The sequence below is a fragment of the Centruroides vittatus genome, unplaced genomic scaffold (genome assembly GCF_030686945.1).
Source record: "Centruroides vittatus isolate TY-2023 unplaced genomic scaffold, ASM3068694v2 scaffold_1152, whole genome shotgun sequence".
Lineage (NCBI taxonomy): Eukaryota > Metazoa > Arthropoda > Arachnida > Scorpiones > Buthidae > Centruroides > Centruroides vittatus.
This window is the reverse complement of record NW_027122670.1, coordinates 1,099,719-1,112,959: the sequence shown is the minus strand read 5'-3', so window position 1 is coordinate 1,112,959 and position 13,241 is coordinate 1,099,719. Positions and strand designations below refer to the sequence as shown.

The 13,241-nt window shown below is 33.5% G+C and overlaps 1 protein-coding gene across 1 annotated transcript in view; it reads right to left on the bottom strand.

Moving 5' to 3' along the window:
• Mzt1 (Mitotic spindle organizing protein 1) overlaps positions 1 to 13,241 on the bottom strand; it is a 49,219-nt gene that overhangs the window by 13,201 nt on the left and 22,777 nt on the right. The window contains exon 2 of the mRNA XM_067284087.1: positions 3,512 to 3,657. Coding sequence (XP_067140188.1) covers positions 3,512 to 3,657 — 146 coding nt within the window. The remainder of the gene's footprint in view (positions 1 to 3,511; positions 3,658 to 13,241) is intronic.

The window sequence follows — 13,241 nt, the reverse complement described above, 5'->3', positions numbered from 1 at the left end:
GATTTTAAATAGTTTAATTGAATACTAACATTTAAATATAATGATTGATCAATATTTGTCAGATACAACTGACAGTTGTTTATTGAGATGGAGCATTAACAAAGCCTCTTCTGTACATCTTACAGAAATGCATTCATTCTCAAAATTTGATCAATTGATTTTAATTAAACTTTATCATTTTCCATTAATTGCGATGAGGAATCCAAAAATGTAATAAAAAATGAAAGTCCATGACTATATTTTCCAAATACAGTGGGATCAAAGTGACAATGTCCATGCTCCTGATGTGAGTGCAAGCACTTAATGACATTTAAGAGGCAAAAATAAAAAACAGCATTGTGCCCACCTATTGGAAAATGGATACAAAAAACAAATAAAACTCAAAAACAAAGTAATTGATGCCAATTGCTTTGTTCTTGGTTCACCTCCTCTATGGCATCAAGTGCAGGATCACTTCTTTCCAGTTCTGCCTCAATTCTGTTATGATACCATGATGACACATAATATCCTAGTTAAGTTTTACTGTATTTCTTGTTGATGATGATTATTATGCTGAATAATCTACCAGAATTATTAATTATGCATTGATTTGTAGATAATATATATACTAGTAATTCATGTATGTTGTTGCTAAATAGCATATATGAGCTATCAGGTCAGTTCATAAGTTCATATATTTTTTTTTTTGCAGATAAAAATAACAACAAAAAATTTAAATGGTAAATACATTATACAAAATAATGTATTCACCATTATTTTGTATAATGTTTTGCCATATTCATGATCACTTTTTAATCCCATCTTTGTAAAATGATTTTGAATCAAAATATTCAGAAATAGTATTTTTGACACTATTCTCATCTTCAAAGTTTTCCCTTTTAAAAAGTTTGCAAACCATGAAAAAACTGATAAAGTAAAAATTTCCCAGTTGTAGCTTTCAAGTTTTTGTACATTTATTTTTTAGCATGTTGTCTGGCATTGTCACATTGCAAGAAAACCTGCTTTGTTAATTAATGTCTATTTTTTTCAATTTTTCATTTAAACACTCTAATTGCTCACAATAAATTTGAGCTGTAATTGTTTGATTTGGTTTTAATAGCTCAAAGTGAATTACACCTGACATTTCTCACCAAACAGACAGCATTTTTTTTGGATGCAACCCACCTTTTTTCACTTAGTTTTGGCTGCTTGTTGCAATCTATCCATTGTCTTTTTCTCAACATATTATTATAGAGGATCCATTTTTCATCTCCAGTAACCAGACAATCAAGAAAAGGTTCTAAAGCAATATGGGATAAAAGACGTGTAAATGTTTACACATTGCTGTTGATTAGCTTAGTATTTCTCAACTTTTTGCTCATGCGACCCAATATATTTGTTTGTAATGGTTGCACAACCCAAATGCTTATAATCAAATTTTAAAAAAGCCTGGTAAACTGAAGTCACTGTATATTATAAAACAAAACAAAATTATGCATTATTAATAATAACTTCTGTGTGTGAAATGTTACATTGAATACATTTCTATTAAGAGCAGTTAGGGCCAATTTCAATTTGTAACAAATAACTTACTTCATTTTCAGTTTTTATTATTGAAATTTAACTATTAAAAAATGTAAGACTGATGACTGTAAATAAAACAGACTGTTACAAAATTATTTAGAAGTCTGTTTCACGTTTAAAATTAAACATTCATTAATTTTACAAACTTAATGAATCCTTTTTTAAAATATACCTTTCAGATTGCAAAAAGATTTTGTCAATTTCATTTTGTTTATATATAAAAATAATTATTTATTGATTCACTTTTGCCAAAATTTATCTGTTATTTATTTTTTATAATTTATTGTTATGTATGACAATAAACCTAAAAGTTTGAATAAACAAGGAAATATTTTCAAAGTCACTGCAACTTAAATAGCTTTATAATTATGACTTTACATATAATGATATTCTATTTTGATGTTATTCAAAATAAAAAAGAAAAATCAATTTCATATACACACATTCTCTGATCTTAACTCTGATCTGATTACTAAATGACAATAATAATAATTATAAGAAAAAGTTCTTAACAGTTTTCAGTACTTAATGGATGCATATATTGTTCTTAGTTCTTATAAACTATTTCAGTAATACAAATATTACAAGTATTTCTATGGAAGGTAATATCATTTCACAACCCATTAAAATTTTAATGCAACCCATAGTTTGAGAAATGCTGGATTAGCTATTAACAGTTCGTGTGGTACTCATTTTCCTAGCTTTGAAACTTTTCCAATCTTTTGTAGACATCTATAAACATTAGAATGAATTCAAATGTTCTGGAATTTCATCAACTGTTAAAGATGATTCTGCTTCAACTAATGCAGAGAGAGAATCATCATTAAAGTTAACTAGTCTTCCTATATAAACCTTATCCTCCACACTAAAATCATTGTTTCTAAATCTTTCAAATCACTTTTGCACAGTCCTTGTACTAATCACAGTTTGACTATGTACAGTATTTAGGTTTTTTGCAGCATTTGTTGCATTTTCACCGCTTAAAAATAAAAAGTATAAACATATCTTTTACATTCATCAGTTACTTCCATTTTAATGAAAATAAACAACTGAAATGTTACCAATTCTCAACAGTATTATACAAGATCTGATTTAACACTAGTGTAAAAAGTATCCTATTACACTTGCATTTTTTAACAAGAAAACAAGATTTTTCTGAAGATCATGAAAACGCCCACAAACTTATGGACTGATGTGATACATATCATTCACTATAATTAAGCAAAATAATGCAAAAATGTTTCTAACAAATTACACATATTGCAATTATAGACAATGATAAGTATCATTAAGAATGGAGAATACAAACCATATAAAACTAGTCGTTCTAGTTATATGCATTCTATTTAAATCCTCTCCATTTTTACTTGTGAAATATTTAAAATTTATTGTGTATTTTATTACTTCAGTTAAAAAAGCAATTGATTTCACTACAATATTTTGAATACTTTTAAAATAATCTGTAGAATCCCAGAATCTCTGAGTAAGTACTATTTTAAATATAATTTTTTATAACTGCAATTTAATTCAAAGGTAACCTGTTTAAGACCATATAGTTAGATGGATCTTTTTTATTGATTTATTAATAGAATTAAACACATTTTGTCAACAGAATCTTTCAGAACACTTTATACATTATTACTGTTGCAATTAAATTTTTATGTACTTTAAAACCCAATAAAATTTTTATTAAGTCAAAATATATTTCAAAATAAAATTACATCACAAAATTATTTCAATAATATTAACATAATTTCAAGATCAAATTACACATATTTTTAAGAGAGATGAAAAAAATTGACAATCCATTAAATCATTTGCTTTTAAAGCAATTCTAATGTTAATTAAATAATTCTGCAAAATAATTATATTTAGAATAAATTCAAATTTTATTAAAATAATCATGAAATACACTGAAATTTACAGACTTAAGATTAATTAAACTTACTTTTATAGCTGAACTTTCTTTCCGAAGTTCTTTAATTACCAGAGCAAGAGCTTCAGGGTTCACCCCATTTTCACATAAGCGAACACAAATGGCCAAAGTTTCAGCATCGAGACCCGTATTTAAGAGTTTAGATATTTCTTGAAGTGCTAAAAATTAGAATGTTAGAATATTAATTTTCATATTCAATCATTTTGAATAGATTTCTTGAATTAAATTAATGTTGCAATATTGTTTTCTATATAATTTAATAAGATTTTTTATTTATCCTTGAATTTATCATCATAAAATCTTTAAAAAAAACGTTTTAAGGGATTTAATTCCCATTTTTTTGGAATAATAAAAAATTAAATAAATAAATAAACTACAAAAAACACAACTTATTAAGTTAATTAAAATCTATTAACAACATTTCTAAATAGAAAAAGAATAGAAAAAGTTAGAAAATCCGAAAAACTATAAGAATGAGTGAATTGAGAGGTTTTGCAAAAAGTTTAAGAATGTTTTGTTACCTAAAAGTATAAATTTAAGGTCACAGAAAGTTATCAAAAGCAGAATGCAATAAAAATTCCTACAATGTACCATGAGGATAAAACACCTCTATGTAAGCTGAAACAAATTTAGTTTGAACTACTACTTAAATACTCTTTTCAGCAAGACTTTAATTTAAATGAACATTTTTGACCATTTTTCATAGGTCTGACATGAAAAATGGTATTTCTGTACAAAGCAACTTTGTGGTTAAAAGTCAGCAAGTCAAGAAGTGAAATATTGAAAACAATATTGTAAAAAGTTTGTTGAGTTGTTAAGTGAAAGTTTTGAATAAAGAAGGCTCTAATTCAATTAAAGAGAAAATACCATTGATAAATTTGGCACTAATTAATTAATTAAATATTATAATTATAAATACCATTGATGTGAACATTTTCATTTTTAGTTCAATCTTGGTTTTTTATGTATTTAATGGTAAAAAAAATCTAGTAAATGATCAAATTCTTTGTTATATTATGTATGCAAAAAATAATGAACCAAAGAGGTAAGTTATCTATTTATCAGAATTAAATCTATCAAAATAAATAAAAGAAACAAATTTCACAGACACTTCAATAGTGGATGTAGGCAATGTATTTTTTTCGATATAGATTGGTGAATTGCTTTTTGTCCTTATGTTACAATACGAAACTATGAGCACTAAGTTTTGGCTCTCTAGAGGACTTATCACACACTATTGATGTTGTTGAAGTAATCACAAATAAGTAGGTAGGTACAGTTACAGCCTAAAAACTGCACGCCAACATCAAACATAGAGGGTACTGTAGCCATATGTATGCTGTTCAGAGGGATTCTACCTTTCTCTACTGTCTATCTCCTCTCCCCCTTCTTCTGCTCTTTTCTGCTGGCTAAACAACTCATGTCTTTCTTGCATGTATGTATGCATTTCTCAGATGTGATTTTTATTACCTTTATCTGCTTGAGTCTTCTTCATTATACTGTATCTTTCTTAGATAAGATTGAACTGCAGCCTACTGCAGTCCTGTTCAAGCCATACTGCCTAGCAACATTAGACATCTTCTGCCCACTCTCTACCTTTGCTAGTATATTCTCACCTTTCGAAAATGAAAACCAATGCAAAACTTAATGAGTGCCCGCTCAACAGTCTTGCGAATACTATAAAGAAATTATTTCCGTCAGAAAAATAAAAAGCTGGAATTACAAGGGAGAGTTTCAAAGTTCAGAGGAATACTATCCGATCAGTATATACCAGGTTGAACATCAATGTTGACATCTCCTGCACTCCGAAAAGTTTCAAATAGAGAAGACCAATAGGTATTCATTATTTTATGTCACTTCTTCTTGTGTTTGTTCTGTGAGGTGTTCATTGTCCGAACATAAAAATCTTTCACGAAAGTGTTTGTTATCCGATTTGTTCGTAGTCCAAACTGTTTGTTAACCGATCACCCACTGTACAATATACAATTGATGTTGACCTTTTCTTTGAGGATTTGATGTCAACGACACAGCATTAAAATTTTTCACATCACCAATCAGGTAAATTCTGTTGTATTTATACACAACTGTAGACCTCTGGTGGAAATCTGAGAATTCATTGTAATTAGTACATTTACATGAATTATAAAATTCCAAGGATTAATTCTGTTATTGAAACAATTTTCACATATAAATAATTCTGGGTCAGTTCAAATCCTTTTCAATGATGAATTTCCAGATTTCTATCAGAGGTCTACAGATGTGTATAAATACAACAGATTACCTGAGGAGTGATGTGAAAAATTTTAATGCTGTGTCATTGATGTTGGATCCTCAAAGTAAAAGTCAACATCAATTGCATATTGGATGTGTTTTTTAATATCATGTCATCAGTGTTTAATGCTGTTAACCATCTGTCTCTAGTTGGAATATTAAAAAGGATTTGAACTAACCCAGAATTATTTGTATGGTCAAAATTGTTTCAATAATAGAATTAATCCTTGGAATTTTATAATTCATGTAAAGATGTATAAATGTTTCTGTCTAAAATTCTACTGAAGCTGGTAATTTATGTTAAAAGTTGGGTTTTGATAAGTCGCAATTTCTATAGGCAGCACTTTTCATCATTCTTCTATATTTAACAAATAAAAGTAAAGATGTAAATTTACATATACAATAAACATATAGTTCTACTAATCAGTGCATTTTATTTAGATTACAAGTAGTGTGTCATGACAGTTAAATGAAAGAAGTTTAAAACACATGTTCCTTATTAACTATAAAATTCATTTCCCATCACACACACTTGGGTGTGTAATAAGCCTGTTCATTAGTCATAAGTAACTAAGTAGTTTTTGTAATTAAATAATACACGCTAAAAGCTTTTTAATATATCATTTCCTATTGTTAATTTTAAAGCAAACATCACAAAACTTGATAAATTTGTAAAGCCAGACAACCACTGGATTATGTTGGGCTACTTTTCCGTGATTATATTTAATTAATTACTAAATACTTAATTAAATATAATCACGGAAAAGTAGTCCGACGTAATCCAGTGGTTGTTTAGCTTCAACTTTAAAGCTTTTCTAATGCACAAAGAGATGAATAATACTTACACAAAGCTTTTGGGTTTATCAAAAACCTTAATAAATGAAAAGCAGAAATGCTTTGTTGAATTACAATTTTAAGCAACAAGCTTACTAAGTTTCTTACAGGCTTGAAATGATGACTTCCATCCTGTGTGTACATAAACTGTCTTCGCTTAATTCCAGGGGCTGCCAATTAGCAATGTCATATCTATGTTCTTTCATATAATTGGGTCAACAATCTATTTGTTGATCCAATATATGTTAGTATTTTGCTAAATCTGTTGTCCTTAACTGGGATTGAGTACATTCCTGAGACTGCTATTATCTATTTTAACTTTATTATTTGTTAACAATGTGAATATAGTACAACTACATCTATATCTGATGCACACATTTATGTATTTAGCAATCCTTTTATAAGTGAAGATCAGTCTGGGGTCATATTCTATTATAGTACTGTACATTTTTGACTGTGTATTGGGTAGAATTCTCTAGTGGTTTTCAGAGTCATTTTCTACACTGGGTTTTGAATACTGTATAAGATAAACCTTTTTTACTTTTATAATTTAATCTTACTGTTATTAAATTTGTTATGTACAATTTTTATGCCACTTTAATTATTGAATTTTAAATTTATTATCTATATATATAAAAATGAATGTATGCTGTCTGTTGTCTGTCTGTTTGTTCCTCATGCATTACTACACCATTTATCTGATTGCCATAAAACTTTGGGAAGTTGTTTAATACACTCCCACAAAGGTTTCTGGCATATGTGAAGACCACCATTTCCCCCTTCCAAAAATCTTATCCTATCTTAAATCCTATCTTTATATATGTATTTGTGAACTGTTATTTGTAATAATTTTTGTTTAATCACTTTATTTTTGCTAATTATGTATTCACTTGACCTTTGTTGAAACCTTAACTGTATCTTAAACAACAACTGAAGTTGTACGAGAAAATTCGCCTATTTTACCAATCTAGGTACTCCTCTTTCCAAATTTTAATATCGACTTAAAATGGTTTAAAGAGAAGAATTAGAGTAGAAATGGTTTATTATCTAACTATCAGAAAACTTACAACATGCCAAAGAAAACAGGAAGGAGCAATTAAGTAATTAAATTAATTTGTAAAAGATTAAAAATATAAAAGTGGGAAACATCGTACCCTCTTCCACGGCACCGAATGTCATTTCTACAGTGTTTACACATTAAGCGAAGAACTTAGTCAAAGCAATCAATGAATAATGATGAGAGCTGTCACAAAACAAAGATGAGTCACATCAACTCGATGATGACGATGATGATGATAGTGAAAAGTAGTGAGAAGCAGTGAGAGAGAGACAGAGAGACATTTAATAGTGAATTGAATCAATTTAAAAATTCGAATAAATTCAAAATCGAATAATTCTTTCGAATACTGATTTTTCCCATTTTTCTCAGCGAATTTGCAAGCATCGTTGACAGTTATGCTCCCCAAATGTCAATCGATTGGTCGATCTACATCTCAAGCACGAAAGAAAAAGGCATTACAAGCTTCAGAAACAGACAAAGAATGGAAAGTAAGATTAGAAGCCATTTGAGTACGCACTGCTGAAGCCCGTTCTTCTCAAACAAATGAGCAATGAGAATCGAGATTGGAAACCGATCGAGTACGCACTGCTGAAGCTCGTTCTTCTCAAACGAATGAGCAACAGGAATCAAGATTGGAAGCCGATCGAGTATGCACTGCTCAAGCCCGCTCAAAGGAAACAATTGACCAATGGAGAGCAAGACTAGGAACGAATCGAGAACGCAATGTTTGATCCAGATGGACACTGCACGCTGATTTGAATCTTGCTGCGTTTCATTACAATGAAGATTATGATTACAGTCTTCATTGAAGTGTCGTTATTGAAAAAATGGACAAATTATGCAAATTTTGCAGTGCTTTGAAATTCAAGAATGAAACTCCAGGAATGTGCTGCGCAGGTGGAAAAGTGGAATTGCCAGAATTGCATTTACCACCCGAATCATTATCAACATTGATATCAGGTGACACAAGCCAGTTGAAACATTTCTTGGCAAACATACGCAAGTACAATTCATGTTTCCAAATGACATCATTTGGTGCAACAGAAATCATATGTGACAATTACATGCCAATGTTCAAAGTGCAAGGGCAAATTTATCATCGTACTGGATCACTTCTACCACTGCCGGATGCAGATCACAAATTTCTCCAAATTTATTTCATGGGAGCCACTGATGAACAAGTTGATCAATGTTGTCGATTCAATACCGGCACTAATCAAGAAATTGTTGCTGCATTACAAAATTTATTCCATCAACATAACAAATTAGTTCGACTGTTCAGGACGGCTCTCGAGCGAATGCCAGCTGATGATTACGTAGTTGTCACTAGAGCTGACAAAACACCAGCCGGCCAACACGAAAGACAATACAACCCACCAACAATTAATGAAGTGGCAATCGTCATAGTTGGCGAAGAATTTAACTCACGTGATATAGTTCCTCATCGCAGAGATGGTAATGTTCAGCGAGTCTCCAAAACTCATCGTTCATACAATGCATTGCAATATCCAATTTTATTCTGGCAAGGAGAAGATGAATATCATGTCAACATCAAAATGAGAAATCCACAAACAGATGAGGAGACCAATAAGAAAGTCAGTGCCATGAATTACTATTCATATCGATTGATGATTCGTGAGAACACAGATAATCACATCTTGAAATGTTGGAAATTATTCCATCAATATATGTTGTCGATATGTACACAAAAATTGAGACCAAACGACTTCTTTTCATTCGATTGAATCAAACCAAGCTGAACTCTGAAGAATAAGTTCATTTACGTGATGCAATTGCTACTGATGGCAATCCCATGAACTGGGAAAAATGGTCATACTGCAGGCTACACATTCACAGGAAGCCTACAGCACATGCATGGATACGCACAAGATGCAATGGCTTATGTTTGCGCATACGGCCGTCCAGATTTATTTGTAACATTCACATGCAATCCTACGTGGGAAGAAATTAAAAATCTTCTGTTGCCTGGACAATCGTCTTCAGATCGCCATGACATCATTGCACGTGTGTTCAAACAAAAATTGAAATCTACGATGGATTTCATTGTCAAACATCATGTTTTTGGAGAGACACGCTGTTGGATGTATTTCATTGAATGGCAGAAAAGAGGATTACTGCATGCACACATTTTGATTTGGCTGATCAACAAAATTACACCAGACAAAATTGATGAAGTCATCTCAGCAGAAATACCAGATGTCAACATTGATCCAGGCTTATTCAAAGTTGTTACCAACAACATGATTCATGGTCCATGCGGCACGATCAACAAAAATTCTCCATGCATGAAGGGTGGAAAATGCACGAAACGCTATCCACGAAATTTACACACTGAAACTATCACTGGAAATGATGGATATCCACAATATTGTTGATGATCAACTGAAGATAGTGGCAAATTCATCACTCTAAAAGTACGCAACAATAACATTGAAGTCGATAATCGTTGGGTTGTGCTGTATTTGCTGTATTCACCATTACTCTCAAAGACTTTCAAAGCACACATCAATGTCGAGTATTGTAGTTCAGTGAAATCGATCAAATACATTTGCAAATATGTCAACAAAGGAAGTGATCAACATATCTTCCTCATACACACCGGGGTGTATATTATATAATTAGAACTCACTGGCGTTTTTTAAAAAATAGAATCCAGCAGTTTTAACCTGAAGAAGGACACGGAAGGCGTCCAGAAAACGTTCGTTAACTTGAAGTAATTAATTAATTTCACACCAGTCACAGGCACAAGTGAGTTCTAATTATATAAAGGAAGTGATATGGCAGTTTTTGGAGAGGGAAATGTATCTGCACGAATCAATGAAATTGATTGATATGAATTGGGCTGCTACATTAGTAGCAATGAAGCAGTTTGCCAATTCATGAACGTTATCCAACAGTTGCTCATTTGGCAGTACATCTTGAAAATGGATAGTGCAAGTATTTTACAACAGAGAATGTACATGCAAGAGCATTATCACCACTGAAAACAATGTTAACTGCATTCTTCTCATTGTGCACAGATGATTTGTTCACAGAAACGCTACTTTACTCAGAAGTGCCAAAATACTACACATGGAATGCACCAGCGAAAAAGTTTCAATGTCGTAAACAAGGCAAACCAGTTGAAGGACATACAAATTTATATTTGTCCGACGCATTAGGCCGTCTGTATACAGTTCATCCAAACAATCAAGAATGTTTTTACTTGTGATTACTGTTAGTTAATCGTACGGTGGACCGAAATTCTTCCAAGAACTGAGAACAGGGACGCGATCCCAAGCTTTTTGAAGTCGTTTACGTGTCGTAGGTGATTTTGCGATTTTTTTTTTGGAGCGTTTGCTTGCGTGCCTTTTTGCTTACCTGTAGTTCACACGGACTGACTTTTGGGAAAGTCTGCTACCTTCTCGAGGTGCGTCCTGTCAGTAGCTCGTTAGAGTGAAGCTAAAAGCAGGCATCTCTTTTGCCTTTTTAAGGCTCTTTTATGGCTAATAGGCCAAACCCTGAAGACAGTTGTAGTGAGGAAAGTTCCTCTGCTGGCAAGGAGGAAGGGGAGTTGGAGTTGGGTCCCGATGGGAACAGGTTTGCAGCCGCTGAAAGACTCCAGCGGGAGTTAGGAAAGTACCTGACTAAAAATGGGCGATCTTGCATGGGAACGAGAGAACATTACGACTATATAATGGGTGTGGTAGGAGATATCATAGATTTATTTCGGAAGGGAGAGAGAGAAGATCTGCAAGTCCAGATTAAAGAACTTAACGATAAAATAGAAAGCATTATGCAGCCAACCAGACCGCTCTATTCACAAGTTGTGACGAGTAAGAAAGCGGTGTCTACTAAAGAAGTCATTTTCGTGGAACCAGAAGCAGAGGGGGATGACCCCGAAGAGACGAAGAAGAAGCTGAAGAAGAAGATTGACCCCAAAAGTCTTGGGGTAGGTATTCAGGCCGTGAGAAAGTTGAAGAAAGGCGGAGTGGCTATTGAAGTGGGTAGCGCAGAGGAGAAAGTCAAACTAAGGAAGGAAATAGAAGGGGTTGGGCTTAAAACATCAGAGCCCACCAAGAGGAAGCCACGGGTGATAATATATGGCGTCCCCAAGGATTACACCAAGGAAGAAGTAATAGAAAGCATTTACCACCAAAATGAAGGAATAGCCGCAGTTCATAACGATGTCAAGAAATATAAAGCAGAAGTCATAGCAAAGTTCCCTCTGGGAGGGAGAGACAAGCCCAGAACAAACTGGGTACTAGAAGTTACCCCAGTTTACAGGAATATTCTTAAAAAATTCAAGAAAGTGAACATACAGTGGATCAGATGTGGAGTCGACGACTTCGTGTCTGTAATACAATGTTTTAAATGTTGTCGTCTCGGGCATTTCGCCAAGGATTGCCCGGAAGGAAAACGGGTATGTAGTCAGTGCGGCCAAGACCATACATATCGTGAGTGTCCAAACAAAAAGACCATTAAGGAGTGTGTTAACTGCAAGAAAGAAAAGGGAAGTAACTATAACCATAATTCATGCGACAAGAGCTGCCCATCAATAATGAGAATCAGAAAAATGATAATGACAAAGATCGATTATGGACAATAGTCCCGTCATTAATCAAGAAAATGAAATGACTGTTTTACAAGTTAATCTACAAAAGTCTAAAGGAGCCATGGCAGCTTTATGTAAAACGATGGAGCGAGTGGATGTTGCTATTATTCAGGAACCCTACTGTATTAGGGGTTCAATAGGTTGTGTTCGGAAGCAATACGTGCTTTTGCACGAGCCCTCTCCACTAGCCGCCATAGTGGTTAGGAACGCCAGGATCCCAGTTTTCTATCACGGGAACCTTAGCACTCGTAGGGTGGCCTGCGCCACTATAGGCACTGGTTCCAACCAGTATGTTCTGGTCAGCATCTACTGCCAAATAACCGTAGATCTTGAGGAGATTCTTGCCCCATTGGACAATATCGTTGGGCAGTTTCGAGGAGAGAAGATCATAATAGGTGGGGACATTAACGCCCACTCCCAACTGTGGGGCGACCCCGATAACGATGACCGGGCCGACGAATTCTTACAGTTTGTCAGCGCCAAAGGGCTGTACGTTATTAATGACCCCAGTTCCCTCCCCACGTTTGATGCCGCCATAGGGCAAAGCTGGGTGGATATCACTTGCTGTAACGGCAGGTCGCTTGGGCATGTTACGGACTGGAGAGTGTCGGCACACGCTAGTCTTAGTGATCATTCTTATATCTTTTACAAGATCGGAATTACGGGAGAGACTGAAGAAGGTGTCCTGAAATACGATGTTAAAAGGGCCGACTGGGCCACCCTTGAATCAAAGCTTAGGGAAACGGTTGAGGCCCTTAGGCTGGATGAGATTCAGGACAGTACAGTTGCAGAATATAAAATCAGTACTTTTATTAATGTCCTCGAGGATATTTGTTGTGAGACAATTCCAAGGAAGAAAAAACGGGACAGGGCCGTCCCCTGGTGGACCCCTGAGCTTTCGGCTTTAAGGTCTGAGAACAATTGCCTCAGGCGGCGTTATCAAAGGGCAAGGGACCAGAATG